The sequence below is a fragment of the Halichondria panicea genome, chromosome 4 (genome assembly GCF_963675165.1).
Source record: "Halichondria panicea chromosome 4, odHalPani1.1, whole genome shotgun sequence".
Classification (NCBI taxonomy): Eukaryota; Metazoa; Porifera; class Demospongiae; order Suberitida; family Halichondriidae; genus Halichondria; species Halichondria panicea.
Window position 1 is genome coordinate 3,092,452 of NC_087380.1, and position 24,567 is coordinate 3,117,018.

Genomic DNA, 24,567 nt, shown 5'->3' on the forward strand with positions numbered 1-24,567 from the left:
GAGTCATTTATTCCTAGGCTCCTGAGCTGGGATAATACAGTCCAAAGAAGCTCAAAAATACTGAAGCTATGGCTTGAAAACTTAAATCATGAACAGAATTCTACGGTGGCCCTGAGGTACACACCTACTCCATTTTTCATTTGCAGTTCATTTCGCAGTTCAACTACGCTTCTGCAGTTCACTTTGCAGTTCACTTTGCAGTTCACTTTGCAGTTCACTTTGCAGTTCACCTTGCAGTTCACTTTTGTAGTTTGCTTCTGCAGTTCAGTTTTTCAGTTCTCTTCTGCAGTTCACTTTTACAGTTTGCTTCTGCAGTTCAGTTGCTGTATCACAATAATCACGTGACATCACATGTGCTTTAATAAGAAACACCTGGAAACTAGGAGGAGAACAGTCTAGCATGCAAGCTAGCTTAGCCATGAGCTCTAGCCTAGAATTAGAAGCTAGCTGCATGTGTTTGTCTTGCCTTCCCATCCAAAATGTTCTGTTGTATAGCTAGTCCCCCCTGATCCAACCTTCAATTTCTTGGCAGCTAGCTTCTAATTCTAGGCTAGAGCTCATGGCTAAGCTAGCTTGCATGCTAGACTGTTCTCCTCCTAGTTTCTAGGTGTTTCTTATTAATTAAAGCACATGTGATGTCACGTGATTATTGTGATACAGCAACTGAACTGCAGAAGCGAACTGTAAAAGTGAACTGCAGAAGAAAATTGAAAAACTGAACTGCAGAAGCAAACTGCAAAAGTGAACTGCAAAGTGAACTGCAGAAGCGTAGTTGAACTGCGAAATGAACCGCAAATGAAAAATGGAGTAGGTGTACCTCAGGGCCACCGTAGAATTCAGTTTCTTGCGCTATGCTGTCCGTCTATCGCTACAAAAGAGGGGTGGGGCTGCTGCACTGTTTTGCAGTTTTTGTGGGTGGGGCTCTTCAGGGTGATCATACTGAGCATGCGCAGAAAGCAACTGCAAATCTCCTAAGTGTCTCCTAATTTTTTGTCCCGGAAATTTTTCTTTGGAGGTTGGCACCTATGCATGTATATAAATCTTAATATCAGCCCCCATAGGCCGCTCCTATACGACAACACAAACACCGTGTAGTTTACTCTACTCAAAAGAATTGGAGTATTGTACATGAACTAAATAAGTATAGATGAACATGAATTTCTAACATAATTACAGAGGGAAATCAAATTAGTACTGATTTAGAACGCTATAATATTATAGTCTGGTGGTGGTGCATTGTATGCAAGACTACACAGCCTCGATTCAAGGCCGTATTTTAATGCGGTCTGGAATCGAGGCTAGCCGCAACCAAGTCTCTGTGTATGAGTACTGGTCATAATTATACCCAAATGTACAGTAGATACGGTCTGATATGACCACAGTTAAGTTAAGCATGCAACAATGAAGGCAGCGTTATTCTTCATTAATGTCGGTCTGCTAAGCTACTGTAACACTGTTTCAAGTTTAGGGACTGGTGCTCCCACTTTTCTCAATGTGTGCCATGACCTGACACAGGTCCATTCTCCATTCGATCCTACAGCATGTGTTGTAGATGACTGCCCTTTCTCTATGGTTGTGGACTCTATAGATGGAAATGAGGTGCAACCTAGACAGCTCTCTACCTTCCGATGTGGATCTGTGTATAGACGTAAGTCTCCATTTTTTTATGTCTATAAATATATGTGATTACTTCTTAGCTAATACACGTACTATAGAGATTTGTCAAGTTTGCATTGAATATTCTTATTTACCACTTTAATAGTTTGCATTGAAGCAAGTCAAGGCAACCAGTTTAGAGGGTTTGCTGTGCAGTCTCGTGTTTCTACTCTGGAGTTGGTTACATCTGAAACCAACTCGGACTTTCAATGTGGAGAGTTTATTAACTTTCCCACTGACACAAATCGAGATATTCAGGAGTGGCCCTGTCCGGTTCAAGTAAGCTATCAAGTATTGTCTTGACAATTGTATAGTATATTGTTCCATGTATAGGGAGTCACTCACACCAATCGTAATGATAAAACAAGAGTATGCTTTGACTGGGTTCCTCCATCTTCTGCTGATTTAAGAAATTGCATTTTCTGGTATGTGCTTTGTCGCACACCTTCAGATCTATTAAGTTTCAGTACAGGTTCTCAATCACACGAACTTTTACAAACTTTCATAATCAACTAAAAGGGCTTGAACTGGTCAGTTTAGGTATTTTGGTTTACTGTTGACATACTGTATTAACCACTGTGCAGCAACCAGATTCAGCTTTCTGTGGGACTTCAAGTAAGTATATATATAGTAGAGGTTGCATAACTGAAGCAGAGGAGGTACAACAGGCGTGGTGTGTAGCTCTAATCTAGTTATGATTGAACACTAATTACCCGCCCACGCCCTATGTATTTATGAGTGTATAATCAGAGGTTTTAATTGCTTGAGCTGCACCATGCCTGTCGTGCCTCCTCTGGTACTGAAGGGTCACTAAAAATTGGCTTAGATCATTATTACGTGGTTGCTTCATGTATAGTGTTATTACATTTATGTGTTTATCCCTACCAGATGAATTATAGTTATTGTAGACATGGGTGACACTTTTCATAATTTTAGATCCCATTTGAGTGTATTTAGCAGGGAACTATGAGCTATAGTACGGTACTATAGATTGCTCTGGGCTACAAACTACAACATTGTATACATTGTATTGTGATTTACAAGAAGATACACATGTTAATAACATAGCAATTATTGTAGCTAGATGCTTTGTCTAGTAATAATTATAATAACAGAACTAGAATGAAAGAGAGAAGCTCTAGTTTCTTTCTTTTGGCTTTGTTCGAGAGTAGTAGGAGATGCTCGTTTTTTGGGCAGTGTGCTGTGCTTTTTTGCTGCAAGGCTGCATGGGGGAGTAGCTGGATGTATGGAAGTGCTGGGATTCTAGCTTTGGCTTCTTCCTAAAGTTCCTTTCGCTTTGTTCAAGAGTAGTATAGGAGCCGCTCGTTTGCTGGGCTTGTTTGCCAAATCATAGCTTAGTTGTCTTCCTTTCGCTTTGTGAGAGTAGTACGAGCCGCTCGTTTCTTTGGAAATGTGCTGGCTTGTTTGCTGCAAAACTGGGGGAGGAGCTGGATGTTTCCATTTTGTGGGTGGAGCTAAGACTATAATTTTATCCATCAAACTGAGGTGGAGGAACAGGGTTGAACTTGAATAGAGACCACAGATTTAGTAGAGACACAGAGATGCCAACTTTAGATATTAGTTTTCAAAAGAATAATGATGCAGTTGCTAGGTTGGCTGTTTATATAGGTTGACTGTTGCTAAGCTAGTGCATTTCTAGTAGCCAATAGGTTTTGGGATCAAAATCAGTTAGAACATGTGCATTCGGTATCTATGGTTATAACTATAACATAGTAATTAGGCCTTAGCCCTAGGGGAATTTATAATTAGTGTCTGTCACAAAGCTATTGATTTTGGTGGCTGCTTGGGCAAGTTTACTAATCACGAATTCATTAGGATGACTAATGAACTCTTAATTGTTGCAATGTACGTTTTGCCAAATTGATGATCTTCCCAAGGTCACCATTATTAGCTCCTGGTTCTAATATGGATACCAAGAAATGAATTTTATGCAATGTTTTGTAATTGATTACAAGGCCCTTCTCTGCCTCATTGGTAGTTGCGAAATCGGTGCATGCATGCATACGCGCCTGACCCAAAATCTTGGACACAACCCTGCCATGTAGATCTTATCAACTAATGTTTAACCATTTAGGGATCCCAAAATCTTTCTGAAGTTGCTTCTTTTTTACATTTTCTTTGTGATGTTGAAATAGGTCTTTGAGCCATATCTGCATACATAAAATCAGTGACATGTTCAACGTTTTATTTTTAGCACTAAGCTAGGTGTAACTTTTCATTTAGGTCATAGAAATAAGTCATTACGATGAAACTATTCCTATGCTGGGCATATTAACTAAAAACTGTGCAATTTGAATGAACTGTCTGAGGTTTAAGAAGAATTTCTGTATATAAACCCAGTTTGTCGTCTTACTTTCCTCGCAATTTCCCTTATGTATAAAAACTAAAATAAAAATGGATGCTAAGATATTTGTACTAATTAATCGTGGATGGAGTGGAATGGCAAATTGGTATAGAGTTCTTCGAAAACGACATAACAGTATTTAGATGAGTTAAGAGTCAATCCGTTTCTTTAATCCAGTCGCAATAAAGAATATAAAAGTCTGTTTGTACTAACGAAATCATCATTTGATACATAACTATGTCATCTGCATAGATTTCTAACTTACAGGACAGGACTGCTTGCGAAACTTTGTCAATGTAGATAAAAAAAAAAGCAAAGGACCTAGCATAGAACCTCGAGGAACACCTGAGATAACAGGCAGAACACATGATTCTACTCCATCCAGAACAACGCCTGTTTGGCCTGTCAAGAAATTTCTAATCCACCAAATGAAATAGGGATTGAGACCAAGTATAGCTTACGAATTAGAGTTGAGTGTGGGACCGTATCGAAAGCTTTGCTTAAGTCGAAAAAACATAACATACCTGTGACCAAGGTCCACAGCCTCCATATATAGTGTTCAAAGTAGATTTTCGTGCTGTGAAGTCCCATTCAAGTTCTGAAAAGGGTGAGTGAACATGAAGATTAGTATAGTATAGTAGCGAGACAGACCTATATATAGTTTAATACCATGCATGGTTAGTTTTAGATTGGAATCGAACTTCCAGGTCCGGTTGATTGAGGAGATCGACAACCATTTCCTCTGAACATAGCAGTTATAGCCAATCCAGAGACAGGCTCCCGCAGTGGGAATCAAGGGAGTCTTTCCTAGTCTAGTCCTTCAATCTTATTTTATTCGTGCATTACACGCCCTTTTATATTACCTGCCGCACTTTGCTGTCTGCCAGAGTTTAGTGACTAGCATCTGTAACTAACTGCATATTCCGAGGCAGCATGTGAAAGAAAGCTTGATGTTCAGTTTTGCAATTTGTGTACTTATCAGTTGTTGACTGATTGCCTAGTAATTAATGGCTTATAATAACCAACCAATGCCGAGGGCGTACAACTAGTCAAATGCTAAAAAATCTCTGCATGCACATGTCACCTTGAGTTTGGGATTAGTAGAGAAAAAACTACAGGACTTGTGGAGAAAATAAACATTGGAGTTCTAGTGCAACAACATAATAGTATGCGTTAGTGAGTATTCTTTTAGTGGGATGAAAATGCATGCTGCCTATATAATTCTCTCGCTTTCTGTGCTTTTAGTTTGACCATGGTTTTATACTTTATTTTGTGTCATGCAGTGTGTTTAATTCTATATATTGGCTTGATTTACACATCATACCATAATTACAGGATTAGTTCTCACTGGACCTGAAGCCCTCGTCTCCTCCAGTGGCAGAGTGGTTGAGGGATCAGTGATCCTGATCTACTGTACTGTAGAGGATGACATCACTGTTACCTTTACATGGACTCTCAATGGAAGCTCTCTGTTGAATGATCCACCTCACATTCGTATCAGGGAAGACAATCTCCCCGAGCGCTCAGCATCATTGCTCACTGATGACTCTACGTCTGTGCTCACTGTGGACAACTTCAGAGCCTCTGACAATGGAGTCTATCAGTGCACTGCTACTAGTGGAGCTACATCTGGCAATGGAGCGGCTGTCATACTAACAGGTATGTTTAAGTGTATATATATTATCATAAATTAGCAGATGAAATATTATACTATAGTCATGTTATTCAAACTAATTTTTTTCTATAGTTGTGTCATTTACTAGTAATGGAACCTTGATGTTGACTGATCAGCCCTCTCTCAATGAACCTGTTGATCTCAGTGCTTCCCTCAATGATAACCGAACTGGGATAGCTCTTGGTGGCACTGTCGATGGTTCTCTGCTGACATGTACTGCTGGACATCAAGGTGATGGAGTGAGGAACTACGCCGCCCCGTCTGTGGTGTGGGTGAGGAGCGGACAAGTTGTGGATGACACTGACTCACGAATCACCATCACCTCGACCACAATGGTCAATGGACAAGTGACCAGTTCTCTGACTATCACTAACTTTGGACTGTCTGATACAGGAGTGTACCAGTGTGCCTTCACTGATGACAGTGATGGTGGGGAGGTCATCACATCAATACCTTATCAATTGGATACAGGTAAGTGTACAAAATGTGATGATATTATTTGCTATACTCACTCATTTGCTTCATCCAGGTAACACCATTCGTATTGAGAGAGTCTCCCCTGAGGTCATTATTTTACGTCCTCCCGAGAAGCTGGTCATTGAAGTGAGAGTGTCTGGAGATTATGAAGTGGTGTTCTGGCGCAAAGGAACTATTAACGATTTCATACCTGGTCAAATGCGTCCTCAAGAGTTTCCCAACTATCATGAGACATTTGTACGAGACAACACCACTGCTGATGATGAGGGGTTCTACATTGTTCAACCTCAACTTAAGTCTGGAACAACTCAAACTCATTTCCTCACACCAACTGGTGGTGTTGATTTTGGGGTTATTGCGCCAGGTACAGCAATGATATCGTCATGAACCAACTCATAATGTGCTTTTCTAATTTCACAGTTGATGCCATCACAACATCTCTCAGTATTTCTACTGTTGTGATTCCCGAGGGAGGCAGTGCAGACATCTCCTGTAGATCAGTGGGAGCTCCCATTCCTAGTATCACATGGGAGGTCAACAACCAGACCACTGAATTTGAGCAGACAGACACGGAAACACCATTTGTAGCTAAACTGACTGGAACTATCGGAAACAGAGGGTTTGACCTCATTCCTGGTAGCGTTGAGTCATCCCTCCATATTGTGAGTGCCACATACCCTGATCATGATGGAGTGTACACTTGTATTGGAAGCAACTCCGAGAGTCTCACTGTCGCCAGCAGCAGTGCCTTCATCACTGTACAAGTAAATGGTGAGTTTTGTATACACTGTACACTGTGCTATTAGCTGTACGTTCACATAATTATAGCTAAACTACATTTCAATCTTGATGCATGCAGCTGTTCCTGAAGTGGAAACTACAGCTACTGAGACTCTTGTGCGCATCGGAAATGATATCACCATCACCTGCTTTGTGCAGAGGGGAAATCCCTCTAATTACGTCTACACCATTACTAATACTGATACTGGCAGTACAACAACTGGACCCACCCGCACTCTGACAAGCATTCATATGTCTGATCTTGGTACCTATCGCTGTGATGTCACTAATGATGCTGGAACTGGTAGCAGCAGTGTGACTATAGAGCTGGGAGGTAAGTATGTATAGCGGAATGTACTTTAGGAATCAATCATAATTATGTTTTAAACAGTATATATGTGTTGGTTTCCACTAAGTACTCCAAGGTAATCTCTTACATCATGAATTCAAATCCTAAGCACGTACGGTTGTTTCTACACATCAGATGTAGAAATCATATTGGTTAGCTCCGATCGTTACGATACATAATTATATGTATAGTAGTTTGCCTACGAAATTGTTTCCACACAGAACCTAGATGCCCAGTTGGAACCTATACAGAAGACTTATCAACTGGAGTGTCTGCTTGTGTGCCCTGTCCTAGAAACAGCTTCAGTCCCGTCATAGATAGCAGAGAGTGTTTCTGTTTTCGTGGCTACTACAGAACAGAAATGGAGGAACCAAACTTTCCGTGTTCATGTAACTAAACAAAATTGCTTTCACACTTTAGTGTGTGTGTGTGTGTGCATGTATATGACAGTGCATTCACTTGCACGTTATTAGATATGAAATGTGTGTGTATCGCCATCATACAGCTCTACCAAAGAAATGTAAGAGTTTGCAAGTAGTTGCTGAGAGGACTCGAGGTAACACAATCACTGTGCGTTGGGAGAGGCCTGAGATCACTGGGAGAGACGACTTCTACTACAACATATTCTACTCTGAGGACAACCAGACTTTCACTCAACACAACAGCAGGCCGTATGTCAAACAAGATGCCCTGGTGGACTACTCAGTGTCTGGTCTGCAGCCACTCACCACCTACACCATCCGAGTGATCCCTGAGAATGGAGTGAGTGATCAGGAAGAGGGAGGGCAGGGCAGGAGCTGTGAGGTCGTTGCCATGACTGGGGATACAAGTGAGTGGACTTGATTGTTATATACCATTCTGTGGAAGTATAATTATAGAATAAGGACTGAGCAAAAAAGATTGACATTGCTTTATTGAAATAATTGTAGATTCTAATTATCATTGCGATAGAATTGCCCATGCATAGATATAGAATAGCGTAAAATTGAAATGTATACTCTGCCCTCAGAGTCTAATGCCCCCTCCTTGGTGATTGGTTTCTGCTCTGTTGTGGTTTGGACCACCCCCACGAGGTCGTATGGGAGGATCACTGGCTATGACATCAAATTCATTCCTCAAGGGTCTGGTTCGGATTTGATGGTGTCTAAAGGAAGAAGAGAGCTTTTCCACGCCATTGGAGATGATACCAGGCTCATCAGTACTGACAACTTCATGGTCCAGGTGTGACTACACATCTATTATTGTATTTCAGCAATGCCATGTATAATGTTCAGGTGAGAGCAAAAACATCAGCTGCAGAGGGGAGGTGGAGTGAGCTGGTGCCACTGGGTAAGTTTTATTGTGATTCTCGAATTTCAATGTCACTCTTTAAATGCATCATTCCATACATGCAGGTTGCAGGAATACTGAAGGTTCCGCTGACCCTATGTATGAGTCCGCTGGACCTATGTACGAGTGAATGATGCGTAACACTTACATGCAGTTTTGGCAGTAGTAAAATTATGAAGTATCTTATAATTTATAGTAAGAGACTATAAATTTGCTTCGAGTGTGTATAGAGTATGTATCTGAACTGAGTTGTAGATATGAATTTTTATGCCGGATTTGGCAACTACTTTGTACATGTTTGCTGCATTTGTTTTCTGCATGAAATTTTTGAGCTATTGTAACTGATTTTGCATCAATTCACTTTGTCACGTTGTTGTGATTCTTAAATATACACTCTGTTAGGCTAATTTTAGCGTGTATATATATAAATTATAGGTGTCTTGTATCTAATAGACATCTCTACTGTCTAAATCTATACATGTGTGATAACATCCTGACAGGAAAGTTAATTTAAGCCAATGTGTGTGCAACTTGCACCATAATTATAATGATATCCATGATTCAAAATGGCGGCAACTGTCAGGTCCTATTTCTCTCTCTGTTCTCCCTCTGTTTGCTGTTGGAAAATTTGAATGATTATGTTCATCATAATAAAAGCTATTAGGTTATGTAGCTTTGGCACCTCCACTGAGACATCAGCACCTGCGGTATTTTCATGTCTGTTTATAGCTAGAGCTTTGTATAGTTGTGTAAGAATTTTGTGAGTGACAGGCTGTCCGAACGTGACAAGTCTTTTTTGGAATGCTTCATTGATCAAATACCGTAACTGAATACTGCTAAGTGTTAGATTTGGTTCCCCAATCTGTTCGATACAGTGACTGATTTTGACCATATTCGTGTAATAACTTCATGCGGCTGCTTCTACATGTAGGAGATCACTTCATCAAAGGCAGCGCTATTGTAAAACAGAATGCTCTTCTTATCAACTCATTTTTCCTTTGGTCAATTGGCCATCTGTTTGATACAATGGTAATTGTGACCATTTTCCTAGGGTCAAACATCAAAGGAAACCTGAACAATACCAATGTCAACTTGCCAATATGCTTTATACTCTGTTACCCAATACAATCGAAATCTGTGAAAGTGCAGTTTCATGTAGATTATGCGCAGTTAGTTTAGACTAGTAGAGTTGCTGGTATCGATCTACATGACTTGTACAAGTGAATGATGACCCTTAGTGTTGTTAACGTTTTACAATTTATTTTGTCTCTAACCCTTTGCTATCCAATTGGATATGCACAACAAGGTAAGTATAGGAAATTATGTGTGACTTGGCTAATTCACAGTGATTCATTTCAGTTTGGCTTACTCTGGGATCATACCACCCTACAATCGTTACTAACAATACTGAGATCCTCATCACTGACATTGGAGAGAGGGTGCTACTGGTGGTCATCCTTCTCTCACGTGTCACACTGACCTGACTGCCTGCTGTAGAAGTGCCGCTGAGAACGGTGGTAATGGTGGACTGGGACAGTGGACATATCCTGATGGGAGTGTGATACTGAGCAATGGTCCCTCAGCGACTGCTGGACAGCAGTTCTACATTAACAGGGGTGCTCCCCAACTCATCAGGCTGAACCGTAGACAGGGAAACAACCCCCTCACTCCAACCGGGTCCTACTGTTGTACTGTACCAACTACTGGAGGAGATATGACCCTCTGTGCCAACCTGGGTGAATGTAAATTGTGTTAATAATACAAGATAATTGTTCTGTCTGTACAGTTGTGTGTCTCTCCCTCCTTCCCCTGACCAATGGTTTGATCACGTACTCTGATCCTACACTTGGTGAAGGGACTGTGGCCACCTATACCTGTAATCCACTTCACACCCTCAGTGGAAACAGCACCAGAATTTGTGGGAGTGATGGAAGTTGGAGCGGCGGGTCAGCTCCGGCTGGGTGTAAAGGTGCCCAGTTTAGTGACTATCATATGCTATAAATAGCAGTAATGCACCCCGGCTGTAACTCTTGGGGGTCACTGAGTTAGAGGTTTCACAGTATACTGCATGTATATACCATTAATTTCACCTCCTATATAGCTTGAGAGATAAGATCACGACGACTAAGTTTTAAATAGTTGCCTTAAATTTGACTATAATAATCTTTTTCAGTTGTGTGCCCGTCCCTCCCTCCCCTGACGAATGGGATGATCTCCTACTCTGACCCAACACTGAGTGAAGGCACTGTGGCTACTCACACTTGCAGTCGTATAGGATACAGTCCCATAGGAAATACAGCAAGAATTTGCCAATCTGATAGGACTTGGAGTGGATCATCTGTAACATGCCAAGGTATTATGTTTTGGGTTCAAAGAATTGTGTATGACTGCAGGTTCTACAGTTGTTGATTGTGGACCGCCCATTGTTCCGAGGCATGGCCAAGTGCATTTGCCATCTGGAACCACTTATGGCAACTTCGCCAACTATTTTTGTGACGAATGCTCAAATATTAACGGAGTCTCAAGTGTGCAGTATTGTGGAGCGAATGGAATCTGGTTGCTCCCTGCACCAACCTGTCAAGGTAAGTTGCCTGAATGATTGTATAATAGAGGTATATATAGTGAACTGATTTCAGTTCTCAGTGAATGTGGCCTGCTTGCTACTCCTATTAACGGAAATGTTGAGATGTCTGCTGGCTCTGAATGTGGCAGCAAAGCTGATTACAACTGCACTGTTGGTTATGAGTTGAGAGGAGTTATGTCTCGTGTGTGCCAAGTTAGTGGACTGTGGAATGGGACAATGCCGTCATGTGAACGTACGTTGATAGAAGTTGAATTCCAATGCCATGCCATGTATGTCTAATATATAGGTGTTGACTGTGGGCCCCTTCAAAGTCCTATAAATGGGATTTTACAGACTTTCGGGACGTTGTTCATGAGCGAAGCTACCTACTACTGCCACCGTGGATATGAAATTTCTGGTGCAAGCCACCGTACTTGTGGTGCTGATGGCCAGTGGAGACCAAACGAGCCCTTTTGCAATCGTAAGTTATGTACTTGTTGCTGTTAGCCGTCAGAGTGTGTATACGCTGAATCAGGAGCCCATAAATAAGAGAAGGAGCGGTTGATTGCGTTTCGTAAAGTGGCTTTATTATGACCGCATTTCCATATAATATTATGCAGAGTCACTAAGTGGTTGATATCCGTACACGTGTTATACACATGCAATACAGCGCTGCGGTTTGCAAGCACTTAGTCACTTTCATAAAAGGAAATGAAGTTTCATAGGCAATTACAAAATGTGATCCCCCGAGTATATGTTGAAGTTAGCTGCTCCTTCTCTTATTCATGGGATCCTGGCTGATTGCAATACCACATGACTGGTATTGTACTACATGCAGCGGTTGAGTGTCCAACTCCTGCGTATCTTAACAATGGATTGGTGACGTATTCTGGTACTACTTTTACCAATGAAGCAACCTACAGTTGTGATTATGGTTATACACTACAAGGATCTACAACACGTACTTGCAATGCTAATGGAGGATGGCAACCATCCGAACCATTCTGTCAAAGTAAGTGTTTGTTTGTTATCATTCCTCCTTATTAGTGCACTATTTGCATATATACTGCATGTTATCCACGCATGCAGTTGTTGATTGCGGACCCCTTCAAAATCCCACCAATGGAATGGTTGACTTATCTTCTAGTACAATTTTTATGAGCATTGCTATCTTCACATGTGACTCTGGGTACACACTAGAGGGTATTGGTTTCAGTCAATGTCTTGCTGATGGTGGGTGGAGCTCAACTGAACCGATTTGTAATGGTATGTATTTATATTAATTTGCACATGCAGTACCTTGAACACACAATTGTTGTGATGTATCATGACATGCAGCTGTTGACTGTGGAGCACTTGAACACCCCATCTATGGAAGTGTGGATGTTTCTCACGGTACTACGTTTGGTAACGAAGCTGTGTACAGTTGCTCAGATGGGTACCTACTAATTGGACAAAAGAAGCACACTTGCACTGAAATGGAACATGGAGCCCAGAAATAGACGGAATCTGTGATTGTAAGTGTGCCTTGATTAACTCTAATACTAATTGTTATCATTATAATTTTATGTAGCTGTTGACTGTGGTCTTCCCTCTGATCCTACTAATGGACGAGTGGACACATCCTCTGGAACCACCTTCATGAGTGCAGTTGTCCACAGCTGCAGCACTGGCTACAATCTCTATGGTACTAGATCAAGGGTGTGTCAAGCGAACGGGTTATGGAGCTCGACACCACCAACTTGCAAAAGTATGGTTATATGCTAAATACTGCATTTTTTAAATTATATACGTATAGTTGTTGATTGTGGTCCACTGGATAACACTGAGTCTGGAACCACTTATAACAGTGTGGCTGTGTACTCGAGGGACACCAGCTTACTGGAAGAGTACTGGTTACTTGTATGGCCAATGGACAATGGTCATCTTCAACTCCAACTTGTGATCGTAAGCCAATTATTCATGTACATTAATTAAAAAGGAGGGATAGTTTGGACCACTTTGCAGAGGTGGCCTTTGTTGAGGGGTTGTGCTTTGTTCATAACATGTTCATTTAGGACCTGGCAGCCTAGCTTTGGTATCATAGTTGGCCTTTCTTTAGGAAAGCATGGCAGCTAAGAGAGGTTCCTCTGCAATATGTACAAAACTTTAAATGAGTGCATGTGCATAAATAATGAACACGGCTTTTGTATTACACATTATACATGCAGGGGTGGCCTTTGTTGAGTTGTATCCAAACTTTTCATTTGGGACCTGCATGGGAGCCTGGCGTTTGTATCACAGTTTAATGGTTGCTTTAAGTGGAGTTCCACTGTAATAGCTACAAAGTGCACGTGCATTTATATTTCATGTGTAGCCTTGGATTGTGGCAATATCGAAGCCCCCAAAAATGGTGACGTTGTAACATCTCTAGGAACAATTTTCAACAGTAGTGCCAAATTCAGCTGTGACTCAGGCTTCAACCTCACTGGGTGCTATAGTGCACAGTGCCTATCCAATGGCAGCTGGTCTTGTGATTCACCCCACTGTGCCGGTAAATAGGTTTTTCCATGATGAATGTTATTATTCTGCATGTCTACTACACAGATAATTCAATGATTCAGCTGAAATTTGGCCCTACTGTTCACTGTGTTAGCTGGACTGTGAGTATATGTTATTTGTTGTTACCTTGAGTACAAGTCATGTATAGTGTCAATGAATGCAATTGCAGGAAGGAATGGTTGAACTGATGTACAAGACAATGCAATCGTCAGTTGTCAAAGCAATTCAAAGTCAAGGTTCTGTGATTCCAAAGGATAACGTTCAGCCAGGTTACTTTAGTTGCTACCGCTCCACGACTGAAACGATCATTCGAACCACAATCACTGGTACGAAGAGTTTGAGTGCTGTCGACTATGCTGACCTAATTAGGCAGTGGGTGGAGTCTGGAGTGACGACCAGGGTGCAGTGGTATGTGATTAAGATTAAAAAGGCCTGTCCGGTGATCATTGCCTCGATGTACGAGGATGAGTGTGAATGACTGTACACCTATAGCTAGCGCTAGAAGCAACTGTCATGTCTGTTAGCCTGAACACTTTGTGTGTGCGTGTGTGTAGCTGGTAACGTATGCTGATTTTATGATTTTGAGTGTAGGTTGTCGTTAACTCAAGACTCTGACACTTAACAAGCCTTTGTTTGGAATGCTTCATTATTTTGTTTAAATTGCGTCTGATTTCAAAAGCAGAACAGCACATTGTCAAAATAATTGTACAACTTCTGTATGTGTTCAAGCATCGGAGGAAGCCTGAACTATACCAATGTAAACCTAATTACTGTAATTATGAATGCCCCACTTGGATATAGCAGTAAAAAATTCCTATTTAAGTGAATGATAATGGCCTTCGCATTCTACCATTCATTCAATTTGGCATATTATCATGTACAACAAGGTAAGTGACATGTCTTGTTATGTAGTCACACTCTTGGCATTTTACCTGTCTTTGGGATCAACCAATATCACCATGCACAAACAATACTGAGATCCTGATCACTCACTGCTATCGGAGAGGATGTCAATGGTGCTTTTGGTGGTCTCTCTTCTCTCACTTGTCACACTGACCTCACTACCTGCTGTACAAGTGGTGCTGACAACAATGGTAATGACCACTTGGGACAGTGGACGTATCCTGATGGGAGTGTGATACTGGTTAACGATCTGGAGAGCAGTGGTACATACAAGAAATGCTGCCCAACTCATCAGGCTGAATCGTAGAGAGGGTACCAATCCCTGACGTCAACCGTGTCCTACTGTTGTATTATACCAGCTACTGATGGGGAGAAAAATTAAATTCCTCTGGGTGAGTATGTTAAATACAATATACATAATACTCTCTCTGTACAGTCGCGTGTCAATCCCTTCTTTCCCCGACCAACGGTTTGCAGAAAGGAATTGTTGAACTGATGTACAAGATCATGCACATTGACATCACTATCACTAAGGCAGTAGGAAAGAGTGACATTCTCGTAAAGAACATTAAGGCTGGCTATTTTATCTGTTACAAATTCACAACCAGTACGACATATCGAACAACAATCACTGTTATGAAGAGTCTGAGCCGCCCCCAGCCTCAGTATGTTGAGTTAATTAAGGAGTGCATGGGTAGAATCTAGAGTAACCACCAGGGTGCAGTATATAAAAAAAGGCGTGTCCAGTGGTCATTGCCTCAATGTACGAGGAGGATGGGTTTGAATAACTGTACATCTTAACCAATTTTTCGTGTCTGACACATCCTCTGGAACCAACTATAATATGGTAGATATATTATATCTACGTCTGTAACCTTGCATGGATATAGGTTTTTTTGAAGAGTGAGCCAGAACTTGTAAAGCTACTGGAATGTGGAGCTCCAGTGAACGTAACTTGCCTGTGAATGTGAGTGTGACCTACACAGCTTCATCATTTCTCTCCGCAGTCATTGTCCTGTCCACTGGAGGTACGTCTATATATACGCTAACAGCACACTCAAAAGAGGTGTATAGGGTGAGTTGATAATGTACTGTGTAGGTGGTGTTGTATTTACTTAGACTGTGTAAATCTACACGGACTGTGAGTGAGTTTTAAATTCCTTTCAGTTCCTATACTAACAACAATTCAACAAGTACATGCACTATAGACCTACAATTGTACTGGGAGTGTTGCTAGCTTTCTCTGCTGTAGGGAATTCTAGATCTAGTTGTAAGGAAACACTGGACATAATGGCTACTTTAACTCTATTGCTCTGCAGTCTGCTGGGAAGTGTTTCTCTTGTGTATGGGAAGCCTTTGTGTGAGTTGATAAGTAATTGATTATGTTTCAGTGACTGTCTTGTGCAAAATCACCAAATGTAATTACTGAACTCTTTGATCTTGCCCAGTCAGCAGGGTTATGCAGTAAACCTGTGGATAGACAGACCATTTATACAGGCTAGTTTTAGCCTGAGCTAATTCAGGGGCGTAGCTACCATTGTTTCCTGGTTGCCCAGAAACCCCCCCAGGAGCTGCTGAGAAAATTGGGCAGGGCTCCCTATAATTGAAATCATGCAGCCCTGCCCATCTTTTCACACATGGCTGCAAATCAATAAGCAGAGCAGCACTGTGAAGCGTTTCACTTTGGCTTTGTCTCAGCTAGTTAGTCTCAGCTAGCTAGCTACCTCAAACAAAGAAGACCAAGACTTAAGTTCTAGATCTAGTATCAATCCTGAATGCTCCAGTATTCTCAGACTCAGCTCTAAGCACAACTTTATTCAGGAAGTGTACAAGTTTAGAACAATCTCAGCCACATGAAACCTCTCAGGTAAATGACATTTAATTGTTGCTCAGCTAGACTAGCAATACACAATTGGCACCTGCATGCCTAGTATGTTACGTCTATAGCTAGCTAGCTTCTCACAAACATGTAAAAAAGTCATGAACAATAGTCAATAAGCAGTAGGTGTGCCCCAATCAAGAGGGTGTGGTACAGGAAGTGGGCGTGGCCACAAAAATTTCGCGGCGCTATCGCACCGCTGATTTTTCTGAAGAAACCCCTGTCTCAAAAGTCTGGCTACGCCCCTGGGCTATATAGCCTGGTAACCGCTAAAAATTCATGAGATTTTGTGTGTGTCAGGCTGTCTGAAACTATAGAGAACCTGAAACAGAAAAAGCCTTTGTTTGGTAATCCCCGTCAACAAAAGTACGACGTCGTGTATATTGCACGAACAAAACAAGAAAATAATTTCAAACTCTAGTATAGATGGCCATGTGTAACAACTATTATAACCAGCGAAAACCTGGATAGAACATTATTTTTAAAAAAATTGCTGAATAATTCGAGAACGTACTGATCCCCATTTTTACCCAACTACACAGCTGACACAAGCTGAGTACAATCTACATGTAGACTGGAGACCTTGCACTCCCTTTTTTGCCTTCGGAAAGGGACTGGTATAAGGCTACTTAAGGCCAGAGATCACTATGTCTACTACTAGAGCCAATGAACTGAATTGCCATGTAATAATCACTTTGTTGAATTTAAAACCATTTGCTGCATAGAAACCACTTACAGCATAGACACAAAAAAATTATTTGGTAGTTTTGTTTGTGGTGGCTGGATAATTGTACAATAACTGCATGGAAACCATGTAAACTTCCCACAGAACCACAACTACTTCAGACAGAGCGGACGTCCCAATAACAGCAATGTTTTGGGTGGAGGGTGCATGGTTTTAGGTAGGTGGTTTTAGATCTCAAAAGGTTACTTTCCCACTGTAACAGTGCAATATGCCATAATCATATAATTAATTGGCCATACAAGCTGTAAGCAATGAAAGCACCGCAGGTGCTGATGCCTCGGTGGAGATGCCAAAACATAAAGCTCATGCATGCAAACTCAAAGAGTTGGTAATGATCGACCATGATTGTTGTTAAAAACGATCGATGCCAAAAGTTCAAGTCTAAAAATGGCTGCCGTCTGCAGAGCCTTGCAGCTCTCTTCTCACTCCTGCAGCTACCAATAACTAGCGTTCTAGTGCAGAGCTAGCTACTAAGTAGAGTAGCAATATTTGGTAAACAAAACTCGAGAACAAAGCATTATTTTGCAAATCCACGAATTAAAATCCAAGTAAACATGACTAGAAGCCTATAGAAACTCTTACTTGCACTTGGTTCATCCTTGAGCAGCTGTAGCAGTCTACACACACACAGAGACACAGACACACAAACAAACACTACCGAATACCTCACTTGCGCATGCGCACCGAGGCATAATTATATTGGCAGATCAAAGGAAATGCAGCCGTGCGGCGTATTGCCCCGCTGCATGTGGTGAGTTCTGTATAATTATGGAAGTTGATATTCCCACCTCCTAACCAAACCTCCTATTAGAGACTGACACTCGTTCTCCCCACTATTATATTTGTGGGACAGGGGACATTAATGTGGGGCATTGCATCCTTCCTAAAGAAATAGGTTAGGGGGGACTTAGTACCCTCAGTCATTAATTATCTCCCATAATTATGAGTATTAAAATTAATGTTCCCTAAAGTAATAAGCTTTACCCGTATTAGAGCTCTCGATCCTATATAATATACCTGGGGAAAATTTTTTAACGCACATTCAGTGCGGATCGAATCATTTTTTCATTCACAGGAAATGAAAACTGATATTTTCTACACTATTGTAGGTCTACATGCATGCTTCTATCCTTGTCATTCACCAAGCCATCAGATGACCTTCTATAAAACTTTGATTAATGTATGGAATTGAGCAAAGAAAACATGCCAGTAGGCATTAGCACATGCAGCGCAGCTTAACATTCAGTTGATGACGCAGAGTTGGTTTAAATGCTGTTATTATCACTTTAATCTCTTACTTATCTATACTTTTGGTTGTGTAATTGTATATCCTATAATTACACATCATATATAGCTACAGTCCTCACTGGACCTGAAGCCCTCGTCTCCTCCAATGGTAGTGTGGTTGAGGGATCAGTGATCCAGATCTACTGTACTGTAGAGGATAACACCGCTGCCACCTTCACATGGACTCTCAATGGAAGCTCTCTGTTGAACGATCCACCTCACATTCGTATCAGGGAAGACAATTTCCCTGAGCGCTCGGCATCATCGCTCACTGATGACTCTACGTCTGTGCTCACTGTGGACAACTTCAGAGCCTCTGACAATGGAGTCTATCAGTGCACTGCTACTAGTGGAGCTACTTCTGGCAATGGAGCTGCTGTCAGACTAACAGGTATAAACGAAGAAAAGTATGAGATTTATAAAACAAATTATATTGCATGTATGAATGATTACTAGCAATCTGTTCAGAGTACATTTGTCTATAGCTGTGTCATCTACTGGTGATGGAACATTGATGTTGACTGATCAGCCCTCTCTCAATGAACCTATTGACTACTTTGCTTCCCTCAATGACAACCGCACTGGAATAGCTCTTGGTGGCACTGTCGATGGTTCTCTACTGATATGCACTGCTGGGCATCAAGGTGATGGAGTTGGAAACTACGCTGCCCCGTCTGTGGTGTGGGTGAGGAGTGGACAAGTTGTGAATGACACTGACTCACGAATCACTATCACCTTGACTACACTGGTCAATGGACAAGTGACCAGTTCTCTGACTATCACTAACTTTGGACTCTCTGATGCAGGAGTGTACCAGTGTGTCTTCACTGATGACAGTGATGGTGGGGAGGTCATCACATCAATACCTTCTCAATTGGATACAGGTAAGTGTACAAAATGTGATTGTATTATTTTACTACTCTCTCACTCATTTGCTTCGTGCAGGTACTACTATTCGTATTGAGAGAGTCTCCCCTGAGGTCATTATTTTACGTCCTCCCGAGAAGCTGGTTATTGAAACGAGAGTGTCAGGAGAGTATAAAGTGTTGTTCTGGCGCAAAGGAACTATAAACACTTTCATACCTGGTCAAATGCGTCCTCAAGAGTTTCCCAAATACTTTGAGACGTTTGTACGAGACAAAACCACTGCTGACGATGAGGGGTTCTACATTGTTCAACCTCAACTTAAGCCTGGAACAACTCAAACTCATACCATCACACCAACTGGTGGTGTTGATTTTGGGGTTATTGCGCCAGGTACACCCATAATATCGTCAAGAAACATTTCATTTTGTGCTTTTCTAATTTCACAGTTGATGCCAACACGACATCTCTCAGTATATCTACTGTTGTGATCCCCGAGGGAAGTAGTGCAGACATCTCCTGTAGATCAGTGGGAGCTCCCGTTCCTAGTATCACATGGGAGGTCAACAACCAGACCACAAACTTTGAGCAGACAGACACAGAGACACCATTTGTAGCTACACTGACTGGAACTATTGGAAACAGAGGTGTTGACGTAACTCCTGGTAGTGTTGATTCATCCCTCCATATTGTGAGTGCCACATACCCTGATCATGATGGAGTGTACACTTGTATTGGAGCCAACTCTGAGGATCGTACTGTCGCTAGTAGCAGTTCCTTCGTCACTGTACAAATAAATGGTGAGTTGGGGGAAAACATTCGATTACATTGTGCTAACTTGTATTGTATTACAGTTATTCCTGTTGTGGAAATATCTGCTACTAAAATAATGGTAGCTTTTGGAGATGATGTCACCATCACTTGTTCTGTACAGAAGGGAAATCCTTCTAATTACCTCTATGTAATTACTAATGTCAACACTACAAGTACAACAATTGGACCCACTCGCATCTTAACTGGAATTGAAGCTGCTGATTTTGGTATCTATCGCTGTGATGTCACCAATAATGCTGGAACTGGGAGCGCCGCCATTAAGATACAAAGTGAGTTCTTCCTTTACTAGCTACCATTCCAAGGTGATACTTAGCCTTTTGACCTTAAGGAAATACACCGGTATATTTGTTGCAGTACCATGATAGAATACACTATGGGTAAAGTTACCCGGCTTTGAAAACCTGTTAGAAACTCTAGTTCAGCAATTTGTTCCACAAATCATAGTAGGATAGTGATCTCTTGACCACTTCTACTACATACGTACACTTGAGAGTTGTGCTAATTATGTTTGCCTGTCGTGCAGTTGTTGATTGTGGGCCGCCCATTGTTCCGAGGCATGGCCGAGTGCACTTGCCATCTGGAACAACCCCCGGCAACGTTGTCTACTATTTTTGTGATGAATGCTCAACTATTAGAGGTGTCTCACACATACAGTACTGTGGAACAGACGGAGTATGGTTACTCCCTGCACCAACCTGCCGAAGTGAGTTGTTTGAATTTGTATTATATTTATAGTGAACTGATTTCAGTTCGCAATGAATGTGGTCTGCTTACTTCTCCCGTTAATGGACATGTTGAGATGTCTGCTGGCTCTGAATGTGGCAGCATAGCTGATTACAACTGCATTGTTGGTTACGAGTTGAGAGGAGTTGTGTCTCGTGTGTGCCAAGTTAGTGGAGTGTGGAATGGGACAATGCCGTCATGTGAACGTATGTTGAACAATACCAATTATTGTACATGTACGTATGATGTAGGTGTTGACTGTGGGCCTCTCGAAAGTCCTATAAATGGGAGTGTTAATACATCCCTCGGGACTTTGTTCATGAGCGAAGCTATCTACTACTGCAACAATGGATATTTCATTTCTGATGCAAGACATCGTACTTGTGGTGCTTATGGCCAGTGGAACCGTAATGAGCCTTCTTGCATTCGTAAGTTAACTACTACATTAAGCGTATGTGTAGGCTGAACACATCCAAGGAATGTGATACTATATATGACTGCATGGTATTGTACATACATTACATACAGCGGTTAATTGTGGATACCCTTGGGAAATTGCCAATGGAGTAGTAAGGTATTCTGGTACCACCTTCAACCATAAAGCAACCTACAGTTGCGATTATGGTTATATGCTACATGGATTTAAAACACGTACTTGCAATGCTAATGGAGCGTGGCAACCATTCGAACCCTTCTGTCAAAGTAAGTGTTTGTTTCTTATCATTCCTCCTTAGTATAGTGTTTTCATATACACTACATGTTGTTACATCCATGCAGTTGTTGATTGCGGACCCCTTCCAAATCCCACCAATGGAATGGTTGACTTATCTTCTAGGACAGTTTTCACAAGCATTGCTACCTTCACATGTGACACTGGGTACACACTAAATGGTTCTAGCTTCAGGCAATGTCTTGCTGATGGTGTGTGGAGTCCAGCTGAACCAACTTGTACTGGTAAGTATTTTGCACAGTACCTTGTACACATGATATAAGTTATCATACAGCTGTTGACTGTGGAGCACTTGAACACCCCATCTATGGAAGTGTGAATGTTTCTTACGGTACTAAGTTTGGTAACGAAGCAGTGTACAGTTGCTCAGATGGGTACATACTAATTGGACAAAAGAAGCACACTTGCACTGAAAATGGAACATGGAGCCCAAAAATAGACAGAATCTGTGATCGTAAGTGTGCCTTGATTAACTCTAATGCTCATGTACATGTATGCAGCTGTTGACTGTGGTCCTCCCTCTGGTCCTACTAATGGACGAGTGGACACATCCTCTGGAACCACCTTCATGAGTGCAGTTGTCTACAGCTGCAGCACTGGCTACAATCTCTATGGTACCAGATCAAGGGTATGTCAAGCGAATGGGTTATGGAGCTCAACACCACCAAGTTGCAAAAGTAAGTATGCTAAAATTCCATGTAGGTTCATTTCATACTGATATTATAGTTGTTGATTGTGGTCCACTGGATAATCCTTTGAATGGACTTGTTAACACTTTGTCTGGAACCACTTACAACAGTGTGGCTGTGTACTCTTGTAATGAGGGACACCAGCTTACTGAAAGAGGACTACTTACTTGTATGGTTAATGGACAATGGTCATCTTTAACTCCAACTTGTGATCGTAAGCCAATAATTATTCATGTCAGTAGTATAAATGAGGGAGAGTTTGGACCATTTCGCAGAGGTGGCCTTTGTTGAGTGGTTTTTTGTTCATAACATGTTATTTAGGATCTGGGAGCCTGACCTTTGTATCATAGCTTTCGTTAGAGAGAGATTCCACTGAAACAAAATGAATGCATGTGTATAAATTATTAAACAAACACATTAATTTTGGAGAACAATGCTTTTGTCATTAAGTCATTAGCATGTATACATGCATGTATACATGCATGGGTGACGTAGTTCATTTGGGACCTGCATGGGAGCCTGGCGTTTGTATCACAGTTGACTGGTTGCTTTAAGTGGAGTTCCACTGTAATAGCTACACATGTGCACGTGTATTTATTTGTCATGTGCAGCCTTGGATTGTGGCAATATCGAAGCCCCCAAAAATGGTGATGTTGTGACATCTCTAGGAACAATTTTCAACAGTAGTGCCAAATTCAGCTGTGGCTCAGGCTTCAACCTCACTGGGTGCTCTAGTGCACAGTGCCTATCCAACGGCAGCTGGTCTTGTTATCCACCCCACTGTGCCGGTAAATAGGTTTTTCCATGATGAATGTTATTATTCTGCATGTCTACTACACAGATAATTCGTTGATCCAGCTGAAATTTGGCCCTACTGTTCACTGTGTTAGCTGGACTGTGAGTAATGTTATTTGTTGTTACTTTGAGTACAAGCCATGCATAGTGTCAATGAATGCAATTGCAGGAAGGAATGGTTGAACTGATGTACAAGACAATGCAATCGTCAATTGTCAAAGCAATTCAAAGTCAAGGTTCTGTGATTCCAAAGGAGAACGTTCAGCCAGGTTACTTCAGTTGCTATCACTCCACGACTGAAACGACCTATCGAACCACAATCACTGGTACGAAGAGTTTGAGTGCTGTCAAGTACACTGACCTAATTAGGCAGTGGGTGGAGTCAGGAGTAACGACCAGGGTGCAGTGGTATGTGATTAAGATCAAAAAGGCCTGTCCGGTGATCATTGCCTCGATGTACGAGGATGAGTGTGAATGACTGTACACCTAGCTAGCGCTTAGAAGCAACTGTCATGTCCGTTAGCCTGAATACTTCTAGTTGCGTGTGTGTGTATGTGTGTAACCTGGTAATGTACGCTGATTTTATGATTTTGAGTGTAGGTTGTCGTTAACTCGAGACTCTGACACTTAACAAGCTTTTGTTTGGAATGTTTCATTTTGTTTAAATTGTGTCTGATTACAAAAGCAGAACAGCACAAAATAATTGTACAACTTCTGTATGTGGTCAAGCATCGGAGGAAGCCTGAGTGCCCTACTTGGATATATATAGCAGTAAAAAATTCCTATTTAAGTGAATGATAATGGCCTTCAGTATCGTTAGCATTCTACCATTCATTTCAATTTGGCATATTATCATGCACAACAAGGTAAGTGGCGTGTCTTGTTATGTAGTCACATAACATTTCTCTTGGTATTTTACCTGTCTCCGGGATTAACCAACATCACCATGCACAAACAATACTGAGATCCTCATCACTCACTGCTATCGGAGAGGATGTCGATGGTGCTTTTGGTGGTCTCCTTTCTCTCACTTGTCACACTGACCTCACTACCTGCTGTACAAGTGGTGCTGACAACAATGGTAATAACCACTTGAGACAGTGGACGTATCCTGATGGGAGTAGTGTGATACTGGGTAACAATTGCGGGAGAGCAGTCTACATACAAGGAATGCTGCCCAACTCATCAGGCTGAATCGTAGAGAGGTATACCAATCCCTCACGTCAACCGTGTCCTACTGTTTCACTATACCAGCTACTGATGGGGAGAAAATTTTAATTCCTCTGTGTGAGTGTACATAATACTCTGTCTGTACAGTCGCGTGTCGATCCCGACCAACAGTTTGCAGGAAGGAATTTTTGAACTGATGTACGATATCATGCA

General features: G+C 41.6%; 3 protein-coding genes across 7 annotated transcripts; all 3 read left to right on the forward strand.

The window, feature by feature from the left end:
* Positions 1-1,301: 1,301 nt before the first annotated feature.
* Positions 1,302-23,855, forward strand: LOC135335316 (cell adhesion molecule Dscam1-like). 4 transcript variants are annotated; one of them, XM_064530773.1, is made up of 21 exons: positions 1,302-1,648; positions 1,763-1,935; positions 1,990-2,081; positions 2,129-2,186; positions 2,241-2,271; positions 5,357-5,680; positions 5,769-6,167; positions 6,226-6,537; positions 6,594-6,944; positions 20,268-20,516; positions 20,771-20,950; positions 20,997-21,176; positions 21,222-21,398; positions 21,499-21,672; positions 21,748-21,924; positions 21,975-22,154; positions 22,201-22,377; positions 22,427-22,603; positions 23,001-23,177; positions 23,231-23,286; positions 23,354-23,855. In XM_064530773.1, exons 1-21 carry the CDS (start codon positions 1,402-1,404, stop codon positions 23,660-23,662), a joined length of 4,200 nt encoding a protein of 1,399 aa, XP_064386843.1. In that variant the 5' UTR covers positions 1,302-1,401; the 3' UTR covers positions 23,663-23,855. The 4 variants fall into 4 exon arrangements, with proteins under 4 accessions (XP_064386843.1, XP_064386846.1, XP_064386844.1 ...); XM_064530774.1 differs by lacking the exons at positions 1,302-1,648; positions 1,763-1,935; positions 1,990-2,081; ... (4 more) ...; positions 6,226-6,537; positions 6,594-6,944 and adding exons at positions 15,858-15,998; positions 18,617-18,940; positions 19,035-19,433; positions 19,495-19,806; positions 19,863-20,213; XM_064530775.1 differs by lacking the exons at positions 1,302-1,648; positions 1,763-1,935; positions 1,990-2,081; ... (4 more) ...; positions 6,226-6,537; positions 6,594-6,944 and adding exons at positions 15,858-15,998; positions 18,623-18,940; positions 19,035-19,433; positions 19,495-19,806; positions 19,863-20,213.
* Positions 9,729-12,910, forward strand: LOC135335333 (sushi, von Willebrand factor type A, EGF and pentraxin domain-containing protein 1-like). Its single transcript, XM_064530800.1, has 11 exons — positions 9,729-9,937; positions 9,991-10,367; positions 10,418-10,600; positions 10,805-10,984; positions 11,034-11,213; positions 11,268-11,447; positions 11,502-11,675; positions 12,033-12,206; positions 12,284-12,460; positions 12,533-12,711; positions 12,768-12,910. Exons 2-10 carry the CDS (start codon positions 10,346-10,348, stop codon positions 12,694-12,696), a joined length of 1,434 nt encoding a protein of 477 aa, XP_064386870.1. The 5' UTR covers positions 9,729-9,937; positions 9,991-10,345; the 3' UTR covers positions 12,697-12,711; positions 12,768-12,910.
* Positions 12,803-14,413, forward strand: LOC135335345 (CUB and sushi domain-containing protein 2-like). Of its 2 annotated transcripts, none has more exons than XM_064530813.1 (5): positions 12,803-12,944; positions 12,993-13,141; positions 13,551-13,727; positions 13,781-13,836; positions 13,905-14,413. In XM_064530813.1, the coding sequence occupies exons 2-5, from the start codon at positions 13,099-13,101 to the stop codon at positions 14,211-14,213; spliced, it is 585 nt and encodes a 194-aa protein (XP_064386883.1). In that variant the 5' UTR covers positions 12,803-12,944; positions 12,993-13,098; the 3' UTR covers positions 14,214-14,413. The 2 variants fall into 2 exon arrangements, with proteins under 2 accessions (XP_064386883.1, XP_064386884.1); XM_064530814.1 differs by having other exon boundaries at positions 13,608-13,727.
* Positions 23,856-24,567: the final 712 nt, after the last annotated feature.